Raw genomic sequence first — 25,401 nt, 5'->3', positions numbered from 1 at the left:
AGTCCTTGGATATCAAATTTAAAGCTCTAATTACAGAATAGTAATTCACATGCAGATACTTTATAGCTGATTACCTGCTCATTTGCAATGACTGTTAACACATAAACTTTCTGTACTCAAGAAACAATCGTATATGCTTGGAACTGAAAATACAGGCAACAGCACTAAATTATTGCCAATTTATTGGAGAATTTTTTGTCACATCTTTAAATTATTACTTCAGAACAGTATGTGGCGTTAGAGATACGAAGAAAAACTACCTTAAAAACAATAGTCCTCTCTCCTCTCCTCTCCTCTCCTCTCCTCTCCTCTCCTCTCCTCTCCTCTCCTCTCCGAACCTCTCCGAACCTCTCCGAACCTCTCCAAACCTCTCCGAACCTCTCCGAACCTCTCCTCTCCTCATACTAAATTGTCAAACTAGATGAATTTAGTGGGCAGTTAAACAACTTTTAAACCATTTACTCTCTGGAGGTAAAAATGATTTTGTCTTCTCTACCTGAATTGAATTGATTAATTTACATTTTGAAGAAGGAAGAATGTTTTATTACCAAGTTTTAATTAGGTAGTACCTCTCGGCTCTGATAATGGAGTATGTACAATGCCTGTTCTGAGTCCATATATGTAGGTAATTAAATTATCATGTTTGCCCAGGTTGGATTCTTCTACTTTATTTCAGTGGTACATAGCTCTTTATAATTTTGTATCAGTTTGATTGGTCATGAACTGAAATGTAGCCTTTATTTAGCAAATTAAAATCATAGAAAAATGTTCAACAATATGCATCTGAAAATAATAACATTTTGTTTACTTTTGTACACTAAGCTGTTTAAAATGCACTTTTCCATTCAATATGCCTTTGTGTGAAATTTCAGCTGGATATTCTTTATCCAGAGGGAGCAATTTCCAGTTTGCTGCTCAGCAGCAGCCACTTGGACTGTTTGATCTCCATGTGACTGTGTCTGTCCATCACATTTTGAGAAAAGGGCCATGGTAAATTTAATTTTTATGTTTCTTTGAAAATTTAATCAGAATACTTTTAAGCTACAATATTAGATCATTGGCACAAGATTCAAAATAGTTCAATTAATACTTCCATAAGTTCTTGAAAAAACCCTCAGACGTAAGCAGATATTGGACAGATGGTCACAATTGTAAACATGGATTTTGTTATTTACCTCACAGAATGTCAATATAGTTACACATACAACTTTTGTGTAACTATTTCCATTAGATATATGAATACAATAACTCTAGGCAAAATTTTGCATAATGGTCCATTTTGTGTATAACTATCTGATTTTCATACTTAATTGTACAGCAAATCAGGCTGCAATTGCCTGTTCATCTAGCTGTCCATGAAATATTAAAAAATTAAAAATAAATGTTAATAAACTGTACTTGTGATCTGTGGGCATACAACTGTACATAAGAAAATTGCTTTGCCCAGTCCTATATAAAAGATATATTAGAATTCACTAGAGCACAAAAAGCTTGTTTCAGGTAGTTGATAAAACATTGCAGCAATATAGTAATTGTGACAGTATATACATTTTAATCTGAATTTCTGGTCAGTATAATAAAGAAAGCCCAAATGGTAATCTGAATAATGCACAATGATCTAAATACTTACCAGTCATCAAGCCATGGCTGCCCGTGGAAGTTTCTCACTTTCCACCTGGATGTTCTCCAGCCTCTGTGTTGCCGTTTAGCAGGAAACACATTCCAGTCTCTCAGATCTTGTGTGGTGTTGCAGACACCCCATGAGTTTGACTGCAACATTGATTTACCTGAATGTATTGATCTGTCTCTTCTCTTTCCCAAGTTCATCTGAGTCATCTTAGATTTCAAGAGATGAAAATGACAGCAATGCTGTTAAAACCACAAACCCAAAATTTGAGTTCTGGGTTACAGAATTAGAAACATCATTACCAAAAAATAGATCTTCCCTTTTCCTCCTTTCTAGTTTTTACTGTGCAAGATGGATATTCTTATCCTAGCTAGCTTTTGAGTAAGAGTCCAAAGCCTCATTTCTCTGAGTCTCTGACTCTTTCTGTCTTTCAAAAAACAATTGTTTTTTTCTGTTTTCAGTTCTCTGTCCCCTGAACTTTCTTCAGCTGACTTCATGAGAAATAGAACTATGGGTTCAGATTTCTCACTTTTCGTTCCTTTAGAATGATATCTCTACCCTTCTTTAGTATCTTTCCTGAATATACATAAAATTATTTATAATAATAATAATTTAAAATAAATAAAATAAGCACATTAGCTTCTTGGTTTTGTACTTTTACATTAGTAAACTGTCACAACATTTTATAAATAATTTATCAGAAGAGGCATTCAATGTACATACTTCTACAATTTATAGAGTCTGGTGTATTTTAAAGCTTTGTAAAGTCTACATGTAATATATTAATAATATAGATGACATATAGAATTCAGAGAGCTCGATAAACTATTTCTTTCCTCTTTGCCTGAAGTTATTTGTCTCTTTGGCATCGCAAGTATACAGACATGACTGGAAGAAAACAATTTAAAAATATGATCCTTATTCTCAATACTTATTATTAAGTTTATTGAGTAATGTTTTTGAAAACACTTGGAGGTGGGGTCATTGTTTTACAAAGCAAAAACCTGTTCAGTCCACAGCATACACATCCTCACATGCCTTAGAACACATACATAATTCTAATTATGTGATTCTAAGTCTTTCTACAGGTGCTATTTTGTCTTGCAAGTTTTTATTGTTGTCTGGAAAGTAACTTTGTATAGTGATACGTGAAACTGACCTTGTGCCCGATACATCTGCATTGCACAGTTTTTCTCCGTAATTCTATTTCTCTAATAACAAACAGCTATGGTACAAAACCAGCAAAAGCAAGAAGAGAGACTTCACTGTCAGAGTATTTTTAAGAGAAGGACTCAATCATAATTTCAGGAACAGCTGAATCAAGGAAGGTTACAGATTTTGGCATATCATGACCTACAAGGTTTTGAGGGGCATGTTGTTAAAATGGATTGGGAGCAATGTAGACACGTAGGGAGCTCATCTGCTTAAGAGACACAAGCTGAAGTATTAATGTGTTATTATTAAAATTTCAGTGAATTTTGAAGCATTTAACATACATTACCATACATTATACTACAAACCCTGCCTCTGTAGTGATCTCATGGAGGCAATTTATAGATACTGAGCATTTCTATTGTGGATTAAACATGAATTTCTGAAGCTTTTGGTTTTTTTTTAACAGAACAATGAAAATGAAACAGCACTGCATTGTGCAGCTCAGTACGGTCATTCAGAAGTTGTTGCTGTTCTACTAGAAGAGCTGACAGACCCCACAATAAGAAACAACAAACTGGAAACACCTCTGGATCTGGCAGCACTTTATGGACGTCTGCGCGTTGTAAAAATGATCATCAAAGCATATCCAAATCTGATGAACTGTAATACAAGAAAACACACCCCTTTGCATCTTGCTGCTCGTAATGGCCACAAAGCTGTCGTACAGGTGCTTCTGGAGGCTGGAATGGATGTCAGCTGCCAAGTTAGTGTGTAATTCCTTCCTTCCTTCCTTCCTTCCTTCCTTCCTTCCTTCCTTCCTTCCTTCCTTCCTTCCTTCCTTCCTTCCTTCCTTCCTTCCTTCCTTCCTTCCTTCCTTCCTTCCTTCCTTCCTTCCTTCCTTCCTTCCTTCCTTCCTTCCTTCCTTCCTTCCTTCCTTCCTTCCTTCCTTCCTTCCTTCCTTCCTTCCTTCCTTCCTTCCTTCCTTCCTTCCTTCCTTCCTTCCTTCCTTCCTTCCTTCCTTCCTTCCTTCCTTCCTTCCTTCCTTCCTTCCTTCCTTCCTTCCTTCCTTCCTTCCTTCCTTCCTTCCTTCCTTCCTTCCTTCCTTCCTTCCTTCCTTCCTTCCTTCCTTCCTTCCTTCCTTCCTTCCTTCCTTCCTTCCTTCCTTCCTTCCTTCCTTCCTTCCTTCCTTCCTTCCTTCCTTCCTTCCTTCCTTCCTTCCTTCCTTCCTTCCTTCCTTCCTTCCTTCCTTCCTTCCTTCCTTCCTTCCTTCCTTCCTTCCTTCCTTCCTTCCTTCCTTCCTTCCTTCCTTCCTTCCTTCCTTCCTTCCTTCCTTCCTTCCTTCCTTCCTTCCTTCCTTCCTTCCTTCCTTCCTTCCTTCCTTCCTCCCTCCCTCCCTCCCTCCCTCCCTCCCTCCCTCCCTCCCTCCCTCCCTCCCTCCCTCCCTCCCCCCCCCCCCCCCCCCCCCCCCCCCCGATATTTTTTCCTTTAAAATACACTTGCATTTACTTTGTTGGAAATGCTGCAAGGTGACAACTCCAACAATGTGTTAAAAGAAAGATACATATCTTCAAAGCTGAGTGCATGTTTTAATGTTGTCTTGAAACATGTAGATACACAAATCATGTCAATCATTCATGTACCTGTATATAAATTTATTTTCTACAGCAGTGGCTGTAAAGGTCATAAGCTGATTTTCTAAAGCTATGGCCATTCCTCGTCACAGCAATCTAAAACAGTGTTTCACTGAGAGCTCATTTTCCTCTAATTATTCCATTCTAAACTCAAGTTGGTAAGTAGTATCAATTTTGATTTTCTGAATTTCTAAACACTTGTTTTATAAATCCAAAAGAAAATTCTATAGCAGTACACTCTTGCAGCTACTGACTCCAACCTGTCAGCTGTTTGGTGTGTCTAGTTTTATGCACTCTAAGTTATAGTGACGTTTAAGGGATAACTTTAAATAAAATAGACATAGATGGGAAGAGACACAAGGTACAGAAGCAGTGAATTTTTTGTTCAGTTCTTCCTACTGGAAGGTGTCCAGACCTTTTAACTACAGAGTTCTGGATTCTTTTATGTGTTCTGAAATGTTACCTCAGTCTTATGATTTCTCTTGATTTGATTGATGGCACTATGTTTATTGAAGAGTGGATTTCATCTTCATATATGAAGTAACTTCCTTTCTGTGTCTCTCTTGTATAAAATATGCTTTGAATTAATTTGTTTCAAGTTTATATCTATTTTCAGATAAAGCAAGCAAGCAACCAAACGTAATTACATCTACTTTAGAGTCACATTCAGACATTCTCTACCACTTAGCAGTTGGTTAGAGCCTGCTGATAAAAACACCAAAGTTGTGGGTTCAATCCCTGTATGGGCCATTCACTCAAGAGTTGGATTTGATCCTTCTGGGTCACTTCCAGCTCAGAAGATTCTGTCAATCTGTGAACAAATCTTGCAAACTTTGTCAAAATTTTAACTAAAATTTATATCCATTTCAAGCCTTAGGTGTATTTAATCAAACTCCTTTATGCACAAAAGGAGTGTATAATTCCCTTTTATATAGAAAGATTGGACCTGGATTCCATACACTTTTATTTCTGGATTCTTCATCAAGATCATGTTTCTTGAAAAACAGAAGAAAAAGAGAAAAATTCTTTGAGAAAAAGATGTGAAGTGGAGAAGAAAAGAAAGATTAAAAAACACCAAAACAACAAAGCAAATAAAAAAAATATTAGTGTATTTTAGGCTTAAAAGTGGACATTCTTAACCGTCTTCCAAAGGAAAATGTGGTAAAATTGTTTTACTACTTTTATTATCTCTTGAATGTTTTGAATTAGTGTTGGTACTTGCTTCAAACAATTTTAAAGTGAAACACTTCTGTGTGATTTGTCTGCTTGTGAATTTGCCACTCATCAAGATTTCAGTTTAAATTGATTTTGATTTCTTTACTAGAAAGAGAGATACTTGCAAAGGTTAATGTGAACAGCTCACTTTTTTATCTTTCTTTTACTATTACTACATCTTCAGTATTCTAGAAAAGTTTAATGCTACAGCAACATAGAACTTTCAAACGCATGTTTCTGAACATAAAGTTTCTCTTTTATCTCTAACAAATGAATGAGGAAAAATTCAGAAACTGATATTTAAGAAATAGAATAATTGAAGGAAAATGGTCTCTGTCACGGCAACTTCCAAACTGATGGTTACATGAGGGCAAAATATTACACAATGTTTTTATGAAATGTGTTCTTCCTCTTATGTAATCTGGATAATTTTAGCACTGCTGTGAATTCTCCTAAGCCATTTTTATCTATAGTTATACTAAAAGTTTTTCACTGGTCTTTAAAAAATACAGTGGCTTCATTTTTTTTTCAATCTTTTAAGAAATGAAAGGTTCTTTTAATAATAGTGATCTCTTTGGCATCTACACTAAAATTATAGGGCTTACTTTTTTTAAAATTTAATTTTATTCTAATTGCTTTTAATGATATATATTCTTAGATTTTTTTAAATGTTATTCAGAGGCAGGGTGATTTTTATTTTCTTTTTCTTTGCACTAGATTATCTTGTTCCTTCTGGTTTTGTCCTATTTGACATAAGGAAATATCATTTATTTATTTTCTTGCCAGAATACATATTTTCTATCAATATGTTCCTTTTCATTTAGCATCTTAGCATATTGGTAATTTGGCTCTGTACCTACTGTTAACTTATTACTGCTATAGCCTCTGAAAAATTCTGTTGATGATTACTGGCAGCTTATTAAATTGAGGAGAACAGAAATTATCAGCCTGTCACTTAAAACTAAACTCATCTATTTTGTTATTCATTAAATTGATCTGCATCACTGATTGAGAAAGAACATACTACAAAATAATATTTTATGTGGTAAACAATTTTGTACACATTCAAATGTGTTAAATAAATTTAGTTTATCACCAGTAAAGACCTCTCAGAATGTTTAGCAATGATAATATGAGTAGCCTGTCTTTTATCACTGTAATTTTAAAGATGAATTTGTTTAAATGGGAGGTTTACTTTAGCCGTCTTATCTTTCTCTTCTGTACTCCCTGAGCACTTTTAATCACAGCAAAGATTTGGGAGAATAAAAGACAGCATTTAATTTTTTATTAAATTAATCAAATATTTTATTAATTTTCCAGGTTTATCGACTATCCTTCAATCCAGAGTTATTTAGGAGAGGGCAATCCAAATCTGCTCCATCTCTTTATGCTTTGAAGTTTTTATTTAAATTGAAACATATGAAAAATAAGCAGGTTTTGACTGAATGATAGATTTTGGGCCTTCAGTAAAATTAAGATCCTGCACAGTTCAGTATGTTTCATGTAAACAGTGGTTTAACAATTATAAATACCCTAAAATCTTAGCCCCTTCTGTTTATCCAGCTTTCATCTATCCCTATTTGCCTTCCCTGTCTGTTCCAATAATGATGGCAATTTCCACTGCTTGTCAATGGTAGTGTTGCAAAAAGCTGTGACCCTTCCTTTTTGCTCCCACTGTATAAGGAGGAAATTCCATTAATAAATTTGCAAAGCTACCATTCTGTCCTTCAGATTCTGTCTGAAATCCATGTTAGAACTATAGCAAACTGCCTATGAATAAGGACTAGACAAGTGACCTAATTACAAGCTCTTACATATTTACATGATTAAAAGAAAATGTGTAATTATTAAAACCCTTGGTGCTTATCTGTGAGGCTGCAAATTGTACACCAAGGTGATTTGGGTATTCTGGTATGCCTATTGATGATGTCCTTCTGTCCTAGCTTAGTTTATGTGTCTACATGTGACATTGTACCTGTACTTAGTAATAAGCAGGGGCAGGGACTGTTTTATTACATGTTTAGCACAATTTGTGCTCTAGTTCTCTGTATATTATATACAGAAAACTTATGCCAGAGAATCAATATATTATCCATTGATGCAAACTCAAGCAGACTTTAGCTCACTTTGTTCATGAAAAATTGCCAGCAGGTTTTGTATTAAGTATGATCAGGGAAGACTTTCCAAATATAATGGTAATGTTTACTTTGCCAGGAAAATATGATCCAAGGCAATGAAAGCTTCAGGAAGTAAAGCAGTGAAAATTGTCTATAAATCTTAAGCTAACTTGTAGTATAGAGAAGAAGAATGTATTAGTGCACAAGTACACTAAGTGAAAAAGATCTACCTAAAAGTTCTAGCACATCTTAAATAATATATAGAAATTATTTGCAACTATGTTTTTTATCCTCATGAATTGTGTAAATGTTCTATTGCACAAGAGAAAAACATTCTGAACTTACTTCTACCTTCAAATAGTAAGCTACATGGACATTTACAAAGAGAGATGTATCTACTGAACCAGTCAGAATTTCTCTTGGCCCTGTTCATCCTGAGGTTCAGCATTCCCTCTAAGTTAAAGCAGAGTTTGGTAACTGAACTGTCTGGTAACAAGGACATTTTTGCCTTCTGGATAGTTTTTGGGTCGAGGGATCTGATTCACTTGTTAGTTATTCATTATTACCATGAAATCCTGCCTAGGGCTTTTAAAATTTGTGTCATCATTCATCTCCATGACACCTTAAGCAGGATTATACGTCTGCATCTTACAAGTATGCTTTCTCCATATTCTCAGGTTTATTTTAGTGCAGTTTCATGGTTATATTTCCCCTCTTGTTCAGAAAAACACTTTTATAGTGCACAGATCCTTGCACTGTTCATATGGTGTGCCTTTTAAATTCCTCTTTTGAACAAATTGTTCATAATATATATCTTATTTCTGGGATGTGACATTCATTACTATTGTCTCATAGATCAGAGTTATAAAGCATAGACTGCCCTAGAATACAAGGCAGTGTGGAATGTCTGTAAAGAGTTTTAGGATCATGTTCTGATATGACAGGAAATACCATCTAGGAAGAAAGTAAGTATATAAGGGAAAAAAATGGCATTTAAGGTTGGATTCCTCTCCCAGCTCTAGGAATTACATGTGTAAAGGTGGCTTAAGTTCCTGTACTCCCTTTATGCATAGCAGAGCTATCTTCTGGTTCTTAAATTGCCCCCAGATAAATTTTTTGCCTTATGCATCTACAGGAAGTTTCTCTTCTCATATTAGTTTTAATTCAATTTCTTACAAGGTGTGTGCTTTCATCAAGGAAAATATTGCTTACCTTTCCTCCAGTGGGGAATTTTGATGAACGGAAAGACTGCTGCCCATGCCAATTATCTTATCAGGATCTTTTTCACCCTTTAGCTGGGTAATCAGAGGATAGATCCTGTTCCTTGTCCTCAAAGCTGTTGATTCAGTATGCCAGAACATTGATCTTTCTCAGTCTCAGATCATGGTAGAGCAATAGAAAATTGTTGTCACTAATGTAGTCCATTTTTTCCATTAAACAAGGTTCCTTATTAGTACAGAATTATATCTACAATTTTAATCAAGGTGCAACTGATTTTCATCTCTGCAATTCAATCTCATAGAAATAAAATTTAGTGCTCTGGCTTCTTCTAACAATTGAACCTCTGTGGATTTCATTGTTCATGTATACATCATTAATTCTTATCCCTGACAGAATCAGAGCATGGTTGAGGTTGGAATGGAACTCTGGAGGTCTTCAGGTCCAACTCCCCGTTTTCAAGCAGAATCAGAATAAATTGCCCAAAACTGTGTCCAAACAACTTAAGAATATCTTCAGGGACTGAGAACCTACAACTCTCCTGGACAACTTGTATCAGTACCAGGGCTGAGTTACCTGCAAAGCAAAAGAAATTCTTATGTTTGAAAGAACCTATTGTGTTTCAGTTTTTCCCCATTATCTCTTCTGTCACTGGGCATGACCAAGCCTGGCTTAGCCTTTACACCCTCCCTTCAGATATTTGTACACAGTGATGAGATACTCTGTAAGCCTTCATTTGTCTAAGCTAAACTGTCCCAGCTCCCTCTTCCTTTACTCATAGAAGAGATGCTCCAGTCTCTTAGCAATTTTAATGTCTCTCTCTAGTAGCTCCATCTCTGTCTTGTGCTGGGGAGCCCAGAACTGAGCAGAGCATTTCAGGTGTGGATCCACCAGTAGTGATCAGAAAGGGAGCCACCTCCCTTGACCTGCTGTCAACACTCCTCCTTGATGACAGAGAGCTCCATCTTACTAGTGCCAGGTCCACCCAATAGTCATGCCAGTAAGTGGTCAGTCCAAAGGAAATGACATATGACACCAAGAGGATAATAGGCTTTTTTTAAGATTGCTGATGTCAAGCCTGTTTCAGTAATCAGAACTATAACTATCAGTGACTTTTCTGAGAATTTTTCTCATTCCCAGAAATTTCCAAGCTGCAGATTAATCTCTGTGTGTACCTTTGTGGTTGCACCGTCATTGCAGAGTTATCCCATTTTGAAGTCAATTGCACTAACTGGAAGTATCCTGAAGATATTGCTTGAGTAAAAGATTCTGAATCCACCTCTAAGTAAATCTAAATATTTAGTCTTATTGTTCCAAATAAACCAGGGAATGTTCAACTAGATTGTTTCTGAAAATGGAAATATTAGAAGTTATTTTGAGATATGTATTTTGTATGTATATTCTCTTACTGACTTCCTTCTGCTCTCTGTTACACTGTTAGTATAAGTGGTATGTAGGATGTAGATGGGCATGCTCTCCTTTATATCTCCATGTACTAAGCATTGGTGGGACATATGTACACTTACAGTGGGCTCACATCCCATCTAAGGGTCTCTGATTAATTCTAAGTATCCTGTCATTGCATTGCTGTAATTCTGATGCATTCTGACACAATTAATTAATAATGAATTAGTGTTTTATTTCAGAATTGGTTTTTGTATGTGTGTGTCTTTAAGGTCTTTCCACCATAATAAGTATGACTTGATAAAGTATATAAAAAAACCAAACAAATTCAAGCAGTAAAACCTTTAACATTTTCCACAAATAATTTCAAAATCTAATTTACTATCAAAAACAAAGCAGGTAAGTCAGATACTCAGTGAGATCTAGTAATGCTCTAGCTAACACTAATGCTATTGGATGGAAAGCTATTCTGTTCAGATTTTTCAGTAACAGCAGTAAGAAATGTAGCTTGTTAAGAGAGATAGTGTTTTTTTTAGTACTGTAAATTTTATTTGAGCAAAAGTCTGCTCACAAAGAATTTTGTGTCAAAACTGCAAAATCAAATTCACAGACATCTAAGGTAGAATTTAAATGACATAAGCATAGGCATCGAAAGCTGTTGGGGTGCCCTAGGGTATTCAAGGCATCTGTATGAGGCAGATGTGAGGCAGATCAAATGTGAACATCAAGTGGACCAGCAGCTGGACACCAGGATATCCTAGGACATCTCTCACAGTATAACTGAATTGACCTAGGGTATGATCAATTTCACATTAAAACATCCAATTGTAGATGTCCACATGTAAACTGTCTGACCCTGCTGAAGAGCTGTGTTCCACTGATGGTACTGTCTGGATTTTCACTGCCTCTAATAGGAGGTTAGAAATTTTACATAAACCCAGGCTTGTTAACAGGGAGCTGTATTACATTCCGTTTATATTTTCTTATATACTTATTAATTTTATTATAAAACTGACAGCATTTTTGTTTTTGTCTTGAATAATAATAAAAAATCTTGTATTCTAGTATTTTTTCTTGCCCATTCAGTGTTTTTTATGTGTAGTTAAAATAGAGGGGAAAAAATAAATACTTATTTTCCTAGTGTATTATTTACAAAAAATTAATTGATATTTTAAATGTCACAATATTTCTTTTCTAGACAGAAAAAGGGAGTGCCCTGCATGAAGCAGCCCTATTTGGAAAGGTGGAGGTAGTACGCATTTTGCTTGAAACAGGTAAATTTGATTTACAGGAAACACTGAACAAATACCCTTAATTTTCCCAATCTGGTGTATGCCTCCTTAAGTTTTGGTTATACTTTTTTTGGAATTACTTTTATCTTTATCAGCCTTTTCAAATCTAATCACATGTACTTCTCATTAAAACAGTGTTCTTTTAGAATAAGAAATTGCTATACACAGAGAACAAAGGTGATGTTCAGACTCAGAAATTCCATATATGACTCAGTGTATGCCACTGTATTCTGAGAATAAATGTATTATGAGAACAAAATGGCTACATAAAATTTTGTTTTTCTCTCTGAAAGGCAGCCAAGAATATTCTTTGATGTAGAGACCACAGGATTCATGTTCACATTTATTTCCTTCAGTTAGCTATTCCTAGCCAACATACCATTCTGCCTGCTTCTTCATTTCCTGGATAAACTGAGTGCCTTGAAGAAAAGGGAAGGCACTGTGTCTCTGAGAATTGCATTTGTCCTGAAAGAAAAGAACAGGGATATAAAGTCCAAACAACCCATCCACTGCATAATAAGTTTCAGAACTGTTGTAGGTAAATTACTCGTATCGATAACACTCTTCTCAGATAAATTATAAGACCAATGAGAATGAAAGTATTTAGAAATAGTAGTAGATTCATGTACTTCCATTACATTGAGGGATCTCATTGTTCTTTATTATCAGTTCTTGTGGTGTTACTCATACATTGCAAAAAAAGGTTTATCCTAATCACAGCTCTTCAGCTGAATCTCAACTAGTGTATCCCTGATCTCAGACCTGTTTTCAGAAAAAAAAAGGCCCTTCCAAGTTTCTTTTCTGTCTGGATGAAAAAGAAGGAGGCTGAAAGGGATCTTCACCTGCCCTAAAAAAGGCAAGGCCCTTTTATTTCCTAAAAAAGGAAGGACTGGAGAACATCACACAAACATAGGAAGCCCTTTAGACCACAGAAAAGGCTCACCTTTTTCAGATTAATGTGTTACAGCCTCTACCAGCGTACAATTGTCAAGACAGTGGAGTAGAATCTTCACTGTGAACTCCTTCAACCCCAAATGCTCTGCACTTCTGCAACACTCCTCACCTTCTGCCTTTTATACCTAACAATCCCCTTTTTTCTAGTTCTTCAAAAAGAGTCAGAAGATGTTATAGGTAGCTACTACAAAGGAAAGATGTGAGTTGGTGTGTCTGGCTTCTGAAAGTCAACTGCCACTGCTAAATAGCCCAGTAATATTTTGGTTTTTTTTCAGAGAGAAAATTTTGTGTTTCTCACAAAACAAATTAGGAAACTGTCCATTGGATTAGGAAATTACTGTAATTGCAGCCTTTTCTGTTGAACGCTTTCAGAGTGTCCTTTTAAATCCTGCTTTCTCTATTTTTCTCTGTTTAGTGTCCTGAGAAGAATTTCACTTTGTTTGCTAAGACATTTCATATCTTTACTTTTTATGAAAGCACATCTAAGTGGAAAAACAACTTGAGTATTTTATCATAAGGCAAAATTTCCAAGGAAACTCCTACAAGGCAAAGGTAGAGAGTCAAGTACCATGCACAACAGGTTCTGATTCAGAGCAATTCTCAAACTTAATTCACAGTTTAAGGCAAGCCATTACTTTGTTAACAGTATGGACAGTCTGTGAGGAAATCCTGTGGCTGTTCATAATGCCTGTATACTACACATGGATATTTCAGTCTATTCACGGCATGAATTTTGAAAATGTTGCCATGAAGTACAACTTAATTAACATACAGATAAAAATATTTTCAGTCTTGCTCTCAAAACACATGCTTGTACTATGGACTAGAAAGTTCCCAATGAATTTGGAGTTTGGAGAGAAATGTAGGAGAAACATTCAAATGATTTATTGATTTTACAAAATATCCTTTTCAGTATGGCTCTCTGTTCCTTAGGAACAATCTGTTAAAATAATCCCAAATTCGGTTACTTTATATCACCATATTCTATGGAAACATAAAAAAAACATCCATGTCAGCATGTGAATTTTAGGCTACTCAAGCTTTAAACTGAAATGTATCCTATACTCCAGCTGTAATGCAGTTGTAAAACCACTTGGTTTGAATTTGTCAGATAGTTCAGTCTGATATAACACATTTATAATCTGAAGTATTTAGGGTTAAATATTCCACCACAGATCCATTTCTTTTTCAGGAATTGATACCAACATAAAGGACAGTTTGGGTAGAACAGTTTTGGATATACTTAAAGAACATCCATCTCAGCAGTCTCTCCAAATTGCAGCTCTACTTCAAGGTAAGCCACATTCAATTATACATTTGTTAGAGAAAACAGAGAAATATGGTTGTATATAGTAATTTCTACTCTTAACATGTTTCATTACATAAGGGAGCAGTCTTTTGATTTAAAAAGACCAGTTGAACAAAAATAAGTTGTCTAATATCTGAATTTCAGAGTAAAGCCTTTCTTTTTTTGCGGGCCACTGACATTAGCATGGTGTGTCACTTATACTTAGTCTTTTTACATTCTTCATTACACCATGGCATACTGTAATATTTCAATAGCAGTTCCATTAAATTGTAATGATTACCTAAAATTGAAATGTTTGATTTGTTCATAAATAGCAACTAAATGACTGAAAGATGATGACAATTTCTCAAACAATTTCATTGTATTTTGCTCACTTTCCTTAAATTTTAAAGAAATAACAACATAATAAACAACACCAAAACCAAAAAATCAGGCAGTATTTCTTTTTATTATAGGAGAAATAACACAGTTTTTCGGACATGCACTTGTTCTCATTCCGTCTTACTTTTACGTTGGTAGGTTGATGGAAGTTCATTGTTTACTTCAATCTTCTGCTCTAGAAGATGGCAGTAAAGTGATGAAACATGAAATAGAACATAATTCAGTGTTAAGCATAATTTCTTCTCTTCTGTGCAATTTGTTCCCTGCATTTTCAGATTAGCCTTTCACTAAGTGCGTTTGACAGAGGAGGCCCCTGCAGGTATCAGTGCTGCATCTTCATCTCTATTGATTATTCCCACCATTAAATAAGCCATTTTAATCATTTCAGTGTTGGTTCTACACATGAACTAGCTCATGCTACAGGCTCCCTCATAACTGTATTTTATAAGAACATTGCCTAGAGAAAATGAGGTCATGTAGCCATACTGTGTCATTTCTTTCCTGAATAATTTTCAAACTAGATGAACAGCTTCCATAAAGTTTTCCAGTATGATGGACTGAAGATACAAAGCTTCTATAAGTATAATGAAAATTTTGCAGGCTGTAGGAGAGGTATTCCTGTAAGGAGCACATTCATATTACAGCTGAACCAGTTAACAGCTTGCCTTGAGGTCTCCCTCTCTCCCTTCCTATTTTCCTTTGCCTTTTCCCTCACTTCCCCCCTTCCTCCTCCCCTACTTCCACCTACACAGCTCTCTTACATATTTCCCATTTACATGAGACTTCAAAGTGACTCGATTCAGTTCATGAACTGGTAGATACAAAATATATATTTATTATATATATAAAATAATTAGAAACAATAATAAAAATCTATAAATGTACTTTCTGTAGCTTTAATTAGCTTGCCTCCTGTGTGATTCAGGTCTCAGAGTTGCCTCTATCTCAGGTAACTACACAGTGCATGAAAAGTGGGGAGGAAGAGATGTGTGGAGGACACAGGCTTCCCCCTGTCAGCAGAAGGGAGTTTCTAATTTGAGCCAGACTCAAACTTCAATCTTTAAGTCCTCACAGAGCTGCAACATGAACATAGTACCATGTGGAAGAAAAGAGGGTTAATGTCATACTAGAACTTCTTCAGTGGCAGGAAAAGGGTTGGTCAGAACTCCCATTTTCTTAGACATCAAAATCAAACATCCTTCAGGTATTAATCTAAGATTCATCATAAAATCCTATCACCAACTAAACTAATTTTGCTATCTCTTCATTGTTCCGTTTTCTCCTTAGTGTGATGACCTTGCAGTCTCCACTGACGAACATTTTTTTCAGAGTACCCTTGCTCTGTGAATAACAAAGCACCCAATGCCATCTCATGTTAATGGATCAGTACCTGCCCTCAGTCTTTACCACACACACAGAGAAAAATAAATATATTAATTTCAATTCTTTTTGTTGCTTTGACATGCAGTCTTTTTCAAAAGTGTGCCCTGAAGTATAAAAATGACTGCTTAGTAGTTTCAGCTCTTATTAGTGTGATGAAACTGTCTTGTAATGAGCAGTTGTTTATTTTTGCTCTCTGCCTATAATCGGAAGTGGTGTGCAAGAATGAAAAATGGTTACAAAGATGCCATTCTGACTCTTGAGACAACCTGAGGAGTCCCCTCAGAACTCCCTTGGGGAGCTTACATGGATTCTTTTTCATCATCAAGATGTTCACTGAATCTTTATCCATCAAAGTTTGAACTGTGAGCTGAAGTTGAAAAAGTCAGGAGTAGCAGGATTCAGTACTAGCACTATTGATGATACAGTTGACCTACACTCCTCTAAAAAAGACAGCTGAGTATACTCTTCACTGAAGTGTGGGTATTTATCCTATTGTAGCTGAAAAATCAGTGAAGCACTGGAATTTTTGGAATCCTGAATGTACTATAATTGAGTTTGACTTCAGTGCATAATGAATTCCATGCAAAGAAAGGGCAATTACTAGGAGAGATTTGGTGGCTTCCAAATAAATTCCCATTAAGGCTGCTGTCTTCAGATGGTTGTCTACAGCAGCTTACAAGGCTCTTTCATGTAGACTTATAGGAAATAGAAATTAAATTAATGATGCCAGACAATTACTGGCAGATTTTTTAAGTTTCTTGCTAATTTTGTGCTTTATGTAGACATAGTGGAATTAATTTGTTCTTTCACCTTGTTGCCAGGATAGACTAAGATTTTATCACTAAGCATTCTCATTAATTTTTACTGGTTCCCCCTTGCATTGTTCTGAGTGTCACTTTACAGTTTATAGTATTAACATAGCATAGATTTTTTCCCCCGTCACAAAACATTAGCTTTCAAAACATAAAACAGAGACTGAAAGATGCCTATGGACAGGCTGGCAGAAATGGACAAGGAAATAATGTGACTGATATTACTGGTGGGCCTGTTATGCAAAGGGATAAGAGTTGGAAGAAATGTTTATAAAGAGAATGAGTTAGATCTGGGAATATTTATAAGAAACTACTTTGAAGGAGATAAAAGTAATTTCTGTGTTTAGAAGCAGTTAATGAAGGTAGTAACACTAAACCCCATGAGCTGATACTAAACCCAGCAGGGCTGGTAGCCACTTGTGAATAAATGCTCTCCCAGAATTTAAGAATTTTGGATAGAAATTGTCCTCCCTCTTTTAAGAATATTTAGAAAACTACTTTTTACAGATTGTAGTTTTAAAGAAACAAGGCCTTTTTCCCATGAGGTTTTAGAAGTGATCCTAGCATTCTTGTGATCCTTATTTTACATCTGTTCTTACTATCCTGAGAAAACAGCAATAGAAGTTTCTGCAAAAAAATTTTTTTGTGTGTTCGCAAAGCCTGCCATCTTTTTTGAGATGTTGGCACATAACCTGATAGAAGGAAAATAAATAAAAAGATCACTTAAAAGAGCAACATGAAAAAGGCTGAGTAAGCTATTGTGGTAGTTTGGCCACTAACTTAATACTTTTTTTACTGCCTGGTAATTATAGTTGGAATTAATAGAAATAACGCTTCAGGATTTACTTCTCTCTCTTTTGTATATCTCATGATTTTCTGTGTCTTCATTAGATCTGAGTAGCATTGAACTCACTTAAAAATACTTATTAGAGTTTGGATTCTTAACGTATTAAGGAAGAAATAGCTGTATATGTGCTATGTACTGGGAGGGGGTAGAGTTAGGATACTGTGCCAAGCAAGGCCAGGCTACTGGATGCATTTCATGGGTGCAGTGAAACAACAGCACTCAGTGCTGAAGCAGTTAACAGTACTGGCACTTAGGGCTTTTATAATTAGGCATTGGAGATAAAAGGGATGTTGCCAAGGCTAGTAGGCCTAAAATTAAACCAACCAGCTGTGTTTTAGTTTTAGCACATGTGAACGTGACGCAGGTGCGAGATGCACCATCTTTCAACTCTTTCTCCACAGCCCACTATGCTCTCTGTTAGAATCTTGCTCTTTTTTTGGGAAGCAGAATTCTCGTTACTATGAAACAAAGGAGATAGTAGATAAACAGATGAAAAATGGCATGAGCCCCAGTAAACGCTGCTGCATAGACAGTATGGAAGGAGATGCACAGGAAAACTGTTTCCTCTCTTCTCCTGAAGCTGCTTAGAAACCTAACACTGTTTGTACCTGTTACCAAATTATTCATAAATGGGAAATGCATAGGCAGCTGCAGAACCAGAACTCCTTTCTATTCCTTTTCTATTCCTCTTTCCTTAAATATCTTTGGTGTCATTAGCACTGGCTTTTTTTTTCTTTTTCTTTTTTTTTTTTTTTTAATGTATTCTCTCTCTCTCTCTCGTTCTCTCCTGCTCTTTCTGTGGACAAGTACATCTTCCATTCCCTTGAGTGCAGGAGGCCACCCTCACTGGAGGAATGGAATAGGTTTTCAGTCAAGGATTTAATTACAGCTGCATTGGATGAAAATCATTGGGATCTCAATTCCCCTTCGCTGTTTTGAGGATTTTTTGTTTATGGGTTCATTTTATTTTGTTTTTCTGAGGACTTTTCAGTTTCTTCGGTAGGCTCTTGTACAAAGGCTGTAGAGCATTAACTGCATTCACAAATTAATTTAACTGCTTTTGTTGAGACTGAAAGTTTAGCTGCACCCTTACGTATCTCACAATCATAGTACTTCAGTGCTTGTTTCTGTTTTCTTTCCTGAACACAAGCACAAAAACATCTACTGATTTCAGCTTTCTCTGGGATTAAGTTAAACTTGAATAATTTAGAAATTGTCCTTTGAAATTTAGGAGACTGAAATGAACCATCCTCCATCACAGCTCGCCTGTCACCTTAGCACACCTGACAATGGTAGTTACCAGTCAGTTTCCTGCTACTGCATCTTCTGTAAAGAGAAGAGGAATTGGGTCATGAAGACTCAGGTGGCCTCCTTCTCTTGGGAGCAAGTGAGCTGTTTTGGGAGGAGCTTTTTGAGAGCTTCCAGGTTGGGGTAGGACACAATGGAGCTGCAGCATCCTCAGACAGGTTCTGGAAGAGTCTTAGGGAGGGAAGAGGGTTTTCTGAAGATTGCTGCCCTTCAGGAAGATGTGGAGTGAAGGAGGTGTAAGCACCTCCCTGGAAGGACATTGGCTATGGAGGGGACTGGTTCCTATATAAGTTTTATTTCTGTGATCTAGTTAGTTAAGAGAGTCTTCTGTTTGAAAAGGTGGGTGTTCAGATTTTATTCTGATCAAATTTGCCCTTTTTGGTTTTTTTAGGATTTTAAAGAGCCTTTTGGTCTCCTTAGGGAAAAATTGTTCTAGGAAGAACTCTATATGAGTCTACTCCATGGTGTGGCCGAAGCAAAGTATAAAAACAAAAGAAAGGAGCTTATACTTAATTCAAAGGAAAATAATGATTAAAATAAATAGTTGGGTTTTTTATTTTCCAATAGAATGCAGCCATTGGTGAAAGCATCCCGTGCTTTTCTGTGTTTTTAATCTGGCTCTTGACAGAGACCGCCTATCTCTGTTTTGTGTCTCTTTCTCTGACAATATTGTCAGACTTAAGCCTCTTTCAGCTGATGCCCTGTCTTTGTCTTGTATGTATCTTATTTCAATAATATAAAACCAAATTAGAAATCCCACAGAAGCCCAAAGTTTTAAGGGTTGTACCCTCACAACATTGGCATGCTGCCACCCCTCTTGTACTGTATTTTGTGTGAGCCAGTTGTAAAGGTTTTCTGGAAGAAAATCTGCATTTTTTAAAGTAAGTATTTAAGACTGATGTTGAACTTGGGATTTCCTCCTCAGAACTAGCCTCCAGCAGGTAAGTGCATTGGTCTGGAAGGCCTGACAAAGAATAAAAATAGAGAATTATTTTAAAACCACAGTCTTGTATGATTATGTGACAGCAAGGTTAGAGTTATTCACAATATCCCCTCCATTTCCTTTCCTAATCATAGCTGTATTGATCTAATAATTGTAGCATTCACCTCATAGAATTACATTTCCTTTTGGAAAGTTGCATAATTACTAAGCAAATATTTTTCAGACTTGAATTTCTTTTTTCTTTTACTTTTCTTTGGGTCTGGCTTCCTTTATATCTCTTCTTCATCTTGCACATTAACTTGACAAATACTATTGCTGACAGAGCTGGAAAACATTCCAGGGCATTTTGTCATGGTGCTAGTTTTCTCATGGTCTCTTACAGCTCATCTTTGCTTCTTTGCTTTCTGACCCCCACAAAAACACAAAATAAGGACCCATTTCATATGAAGAAATTTATGACAGATTATGCCAGGGATCATACTTAATATATGGCACTTTCAAATCATATTTTTTTTTTTTTTTAGATAACCCAGCAATCTGCAAAGCATTTTGAAACTACATGCTGTTCTATGCCATTTCCAATTTCAATTTCTCAGATGTCTATTTTATCACAGATTGTATTTGGGTTTTGGGATTTGTTATTTAATCATGAGTAGCAGCAAGCTAAACAAGTGCATTGTAGACTGTAGAAATTAAATCAGGGAGATGTCACTTCCCAGAAGCTCCTTAGTCCTTCAGTGTGATACTGATGAAAGATGCTATTGTACTTTGCTGCTGTGTGTGTTGCAACATATCCTATTGTGGTTACTACTGGTATCAGAATGAAATTATTTAAACAGTTTTCAGAAACTCAAGAAAATGCAGGTGCAGAATAACTGCCAAAACTAAGAACCAGTTGCTCTGCTGAAAAAAAAAATAAAAAATGCTACTATTGCATAAATTAGTTTCTTATTTATTATTGCACTGAAATTCGTTAAGGTTTTGCTCTTCCATTGAGGTAGCTTATGTACAAAAGCACATGAAAATAATGTAGATCTTTACAAGAAAAGAACAGTAATGAAATTGAAGATTAGCATTCATTATTTCATGTTTTTCTGGTATTATAAATATTGTAATAAACATGGGGCAAGGGAAGTTTTGAAGACGAAAACCAGAAATTGTAGTACACTGCTTTTTCGACTGCTATTTTAAACTAAATTTTCAGGATTGCTTTTTTTTTGTTTGCTTTTTTTCCCTCATGTACTATATCCGTGCTGCAAGCAGAGTATTTGGCTTTCTTAACAATATCAATGTCTGTATGTATGTGAGCATCCTGAATATCTTGACAAAAACCCTCCACAAACTTAGAATAAAAGTCTCTTTTAATTGTAATAATGTAATAGAACAGTTACGTTGATATTTCAAGGAGGCAAGAAAGACACAGAGTCTCAACTCATTACCCCTACAATGAGCTTTCTCTAGCAGTTTCCACAGACTACAGGACTGGCCATTATACTGTTTTATAGTACTTTCAACAAATGATTGCCTTGCAGCAGTGTTTATGAATAATTACAGGGTTGTAATATGAAAAATTGAAAAGGCTTTAATGAAAAACAAAGTAGCAAATATACTTTTGATTGAAATAAACCCTCTTAATTCACTCTTTTAAGTGTATTTGTATCTTTAACTTGCAGAATACATGGAAACAGGAAATGCAAGTATTTCAGAGGAACGCCCACTGGAATGTGCAGAACATCAGTCTTGTGTTTTGTCCCCAGAAGTTCCTCCATCTCCAAAGGCTAAAAGTAAATACATGTACTCTGTGAATGTACAAAACCTGTACTGAATTTCTCTTTAATATTAACATTCATCTAAATGTATGAAGTGGGAAAAATATTAACAAAGTTATTGATATCAAGTACGTTTTTTTCTACCATGAATCACCTATCTTGACTACATACACTGTAATCCATGCCATATAGAAAAGCAAGGAACTGTGTTCTTAGAAAGGACAAGTCACTAATGGACTACAATGTACTGCATTGTTTGATCTTAATTCTTCTTAATTTATCTGGTCTTACCCATTTCATAATCAAGTAAAATAAAAGTACTAAATATGTTTAAATACTCTGCATGTATTGTTCACATTCTGGTTAAAAATGGAATTTACTTCATCTTTCCCAGTGAGTGCATCTACCAATTGTTTTACATTTGGAAGCCTCTTTAAAGGTCACAAGTGTACTGCTATTCCATTCATCTTCTAACACAGCTTTCATACACTGTGGCAGTCACTTGTGTGCATGTGCTTTCATTTTATGTTCTGATTCACCGTTTCCACACCACAGCCACTAAAATAGAGCATTTTCTGAGTGTGGTGTCTGTAATGAAAATCATCTTTTTATAGAACCAAACCTGAATTTTGCCTTCAGTAATCATCCAGAGTTAATGTAATTGATTGCTGGCAAATAATGAAGCCTGTTTTTGGTTTTGTTGTGTGAGTTGTGGTGTTATTTTGCTTCATAGTGGTTTGTTTCTTTGTTTTGTTAGTATGTTGGTTTTTTTTTTCTTTAACATGTTCACTGGGATAGTTTTTGTTCATGAGAGAATGAAGCTTCCTGATGCATGTCAGATAATGATCTTCATGGTGGTAGTGAACAAATGCTGTAGTTCCAATAATATTTCCCATTGGGGTACTTAAAACATATGTGGTGTGTGAAGATAAATAGTTCCTTTGAGATTAGCAGGATTGTGAAGCAAACTAGCATATGCAATAGATGTGTCTGTCCTGAAATTAAATAGCAAATATTTTAAAAATATGTTTCACTTCTTAACAATAAGGTCATGATCTCACATTCCTTATTTCCTCTTACAAGGTATAAATAATGTAAAACATACAAGCTGGCTTTTGCTTGTCTATTGTGTAATCTGATACTAAAGAAAAGAAATCGTACTTGATCATGCTTCCCATCCATCTGTCTGCCATTCATTGACAATCTAATTTTGGATAATTTAAACCAGCTTTGGAAGAGGGATAGCAGTACCAATTACCTTTCTGTGACTTTCATGAAAACAGGGAGCTGGATAGACGCAAAAGACCCTAATTAGTACCTGTCCTGAAAGAAATAGGCAAAATCTGTCTTTTATGTGTTCTGGCTGCAATCAGCCAGTCAACTAGTGCACTCTCACCCAGGTCAGTCCAGTTTTGTCCAACAGAACTCATTCTTGTCCAGTAAGAAATACTGCAGGCCATATGTGGGACTAAGGACATGAATATAGCTCTGTAGGAAGCAGTAGTTCTGTTTCTTTATAGCACACTGTATCTAGATTTTATAACAGTTTTTTTTATATTTAGGTATTTTACCTCCAATTTTTAGTTATAATATTAATCTGGAATAATTTCTATTTTCTAATTAAAAATCAGAATATAAATAAACCTGGTTATATTTTTGTTTAGTTTAAAAGTTTCATGCAAAGCTACCATTGACTAAGAGTAGCAAGAATTTTGAATGCAAAATTTGTTAGATTTTAAAAAGCAATTACATTCTTTTAATTAACAACTCTTGTTCTTTTCTCTGAAAATTTTGGTAATAACTGTCTGTGGTTAAATACATTTTTGAGTATTTGAGGTAGCATAGCAAACAGTAACTGAAAAAAATGAAACAAACAGAGCTTTGTACCAAGCAGTACACTTTTATCAGTGGATTCTTTAGTTATGTGAGTGTACTTAAGTCTGTTTTATGTATACTGAGCTTAATATGCTCACTCTATTTTTCCTTTTCAACATTTTATTTTCAAAGATGGAGGAACATGGAAGCATCTGTGTTTTATCAAGTCTAAGCACTGCAGTTTCCACCAATATGACTGTTGTAAACAGTCATTAAAAAAGTTTAAAAAAGGGGTTTTTTACTTGCTCCTGGAAACTCTTGGCTTTTTAATTTCTTATTGCTATTACTAAAGGTAGTTGTAATGCACACACACAGTACAGAATCAGAACCCAATGTGGGTTGATCATACTGAGTAGCTTTTCAGTCTGTAGAGGCCTTACTGCTGCCAGGGGATTATTTGCAGAATGGTTAGCACTTAGTGTGATTCTACTAGTTATTACAACCACTATTTCCAATAGTGTTCCTCAGTATAGACGTATGAAGCCTATTGTCTTACTGTTCTGGTAGATTTCTTAACTAAAGAAATCTGATAAATTAAGGAGAAAACATGAAACACAATGCAGAATGCACTAAATGTGCGTTTCTGATAGATTGTAGGAAGGCATATTTTAAACATGTAGGGTTTGCCCAGTACATTCTTCCACCATTCCATTTAATCCTGGGAGAGTGAGCAAGAATTATTCATAAAGCATATCTGCTTTGATGGGGGAGAGATGCATTCTTAACCACTTAGAGTTTACAGAGCTTATGTAGTGTATTAATTAATTACAGCAGCAAACATGAACCCAATGCAGAACATGAGATATTGATTTTGTATGTTTGTAGAAACTTTCCTTTCCTGGATTAATTTTACATTCTTGGATAGTTGCTGTTTCTATAAATTTTCAGGATTAGAAAACAGAGAAAGGGTAAGTGTATATTCATCTTAATTAAATGTGAGGTATAGGACAATGCAGAGGAATGTAGATTGCCTCTAGCAAATTCCCAGGCTGGAATAAGGTGCCATTATTTTTGAGCAGAGAATGGTGCATGAAGATGATTGTGTAGAAGATAAGGTATGGAAAATAACAAGTACTCGATAAAGTTTAAAGAATATGCATTTCCTTTTTAAGCATAAATTATCCCAGTATTCTAATTACTGACTAATGGTGTGTCTGTTTTTAAAGGTGAAGCTGTGACTGGAGAATTATCAAAGCTCTTAGATGAAATCAAATTGTGCCAAGAAAAGGAATACTCTTTTGAAGATCTGTCTCATACACTATCAGACCATTATCTGGAAAATTTTAGTAAAGTATCAGAGGAAGATCTTATGACCAGTGGAAGCCAAACCAAGCTTAATGTAGTAAGTAAGATGGGATACAAGGACAATATATTCAGTTAAATCTGATTTATTTATAGCACATTCAAGAAAGAAATAATAAAAGAGTAAGAATAGTAAAAGGTTAATATCATAAAAAAATACATAACATGTGGTTCTTACAGATTTAGAATGTAATGTTCACTTAATTTTTCATTGTTTACCACACCTCAGAATGGATTTTTATGTCACCACTAATCCATTCAGGTTAGTTGTCTTGAGCATGACGAGGGCAAGGAAGGGGTTTTTTTGTGAAATCAGTGGAGATCAGTATGTTCAATACTAGTCTGAATTTTAAATGTTAACAGTATCTGATCAAAAATGCCCCCAGAAGAACCAGCTAAACATCCTCAGTTATTTTTCTTATATATTTTATTACTATATAGCTTTCTTGGTAGTCTAATGATTCTGAAGGCTGAATCTCTAACAGAAAATTGTGGTTTTGATACTTCAGTGATTTCCAAATACAGTTGAAGATGACTTCATTGCTACTAATATATGAATAAAGTACTCTAGGATTCATTTCATCTTTATTGTAGCAAGGTTTTTGATGGGTTTTTTTTTCTTTTTAATTGAATTCTCTTCCTCAGCCAGTTTCCTGGTTTCAGCTGGTTTAGGCTGAAACTTAAACCATGACATGAAATAAATGTGATTGCCCAGGGAATAAAGCAGAAAGCAAAGAAAAACTGCTAAGTTCTAAATTTCATTTAACATTTTTCATAAGTTTAGGAAAATTATGCTCACTTATGCAAGTGACATGGCAAGTTAGAACTTCATGTTTGGGAGGATTTATTATGACATATA

The 25,401-nt window shown here is 35.4% G+C and overlaps 1 protein-coding gene across 1 annotated transcript; it reads left to right on the top strand.

The window, feature by feature from the left end:
• Positions 1 to 3,248: 3,248 nt before the first annotated feature.
• On the top strand, positions 3,249 to 24,636 carry LOC147645386 (ankyrin repeat and sterile alpha motif domain-containing protein 1B-like; the record flags this gene model as incomplete). The annotated part of the gene is made up of 5 exons (XM_086874671.1): positions 3,249 to 3,545; positions 11,566 to 11,641; positions 13,806 to 13,907; positions 21,270 to 21,380; positions 24,407 to 24,636. Coding segments are annotated over 5 exons (801 nt in total), but the record flags the coding sequence as incomplete, so codon positions are not given.
• Between the last annotated feature and the right edge of the window lie 765 nt (positions 24,637 to 25,401).

The sequence above is a fragment of the Cyanistes caeruleus genome, unplaced genomic scaffold (genome assembly GCF_971803275.1).
Source record: "Cyanistes caeruleus unplaced genomic scaffold, bCyaCae1.hap1.1 HAP1_SCAFFOLD_399, whole genome shotgun sequence".
Classification (NCBI taxonomy): domain Eukaryota; kingdom Metazoa; phylum Chordata; class Aves; order Passeriformes; family Paridae; genus Cyanistes; species Cyanistes caeruleus.
The sequence above is the reverse complement of the archived record's forward strand: the minus strand, read 5'-3'. Positions and strand labels throughout refer to the sequence as shown.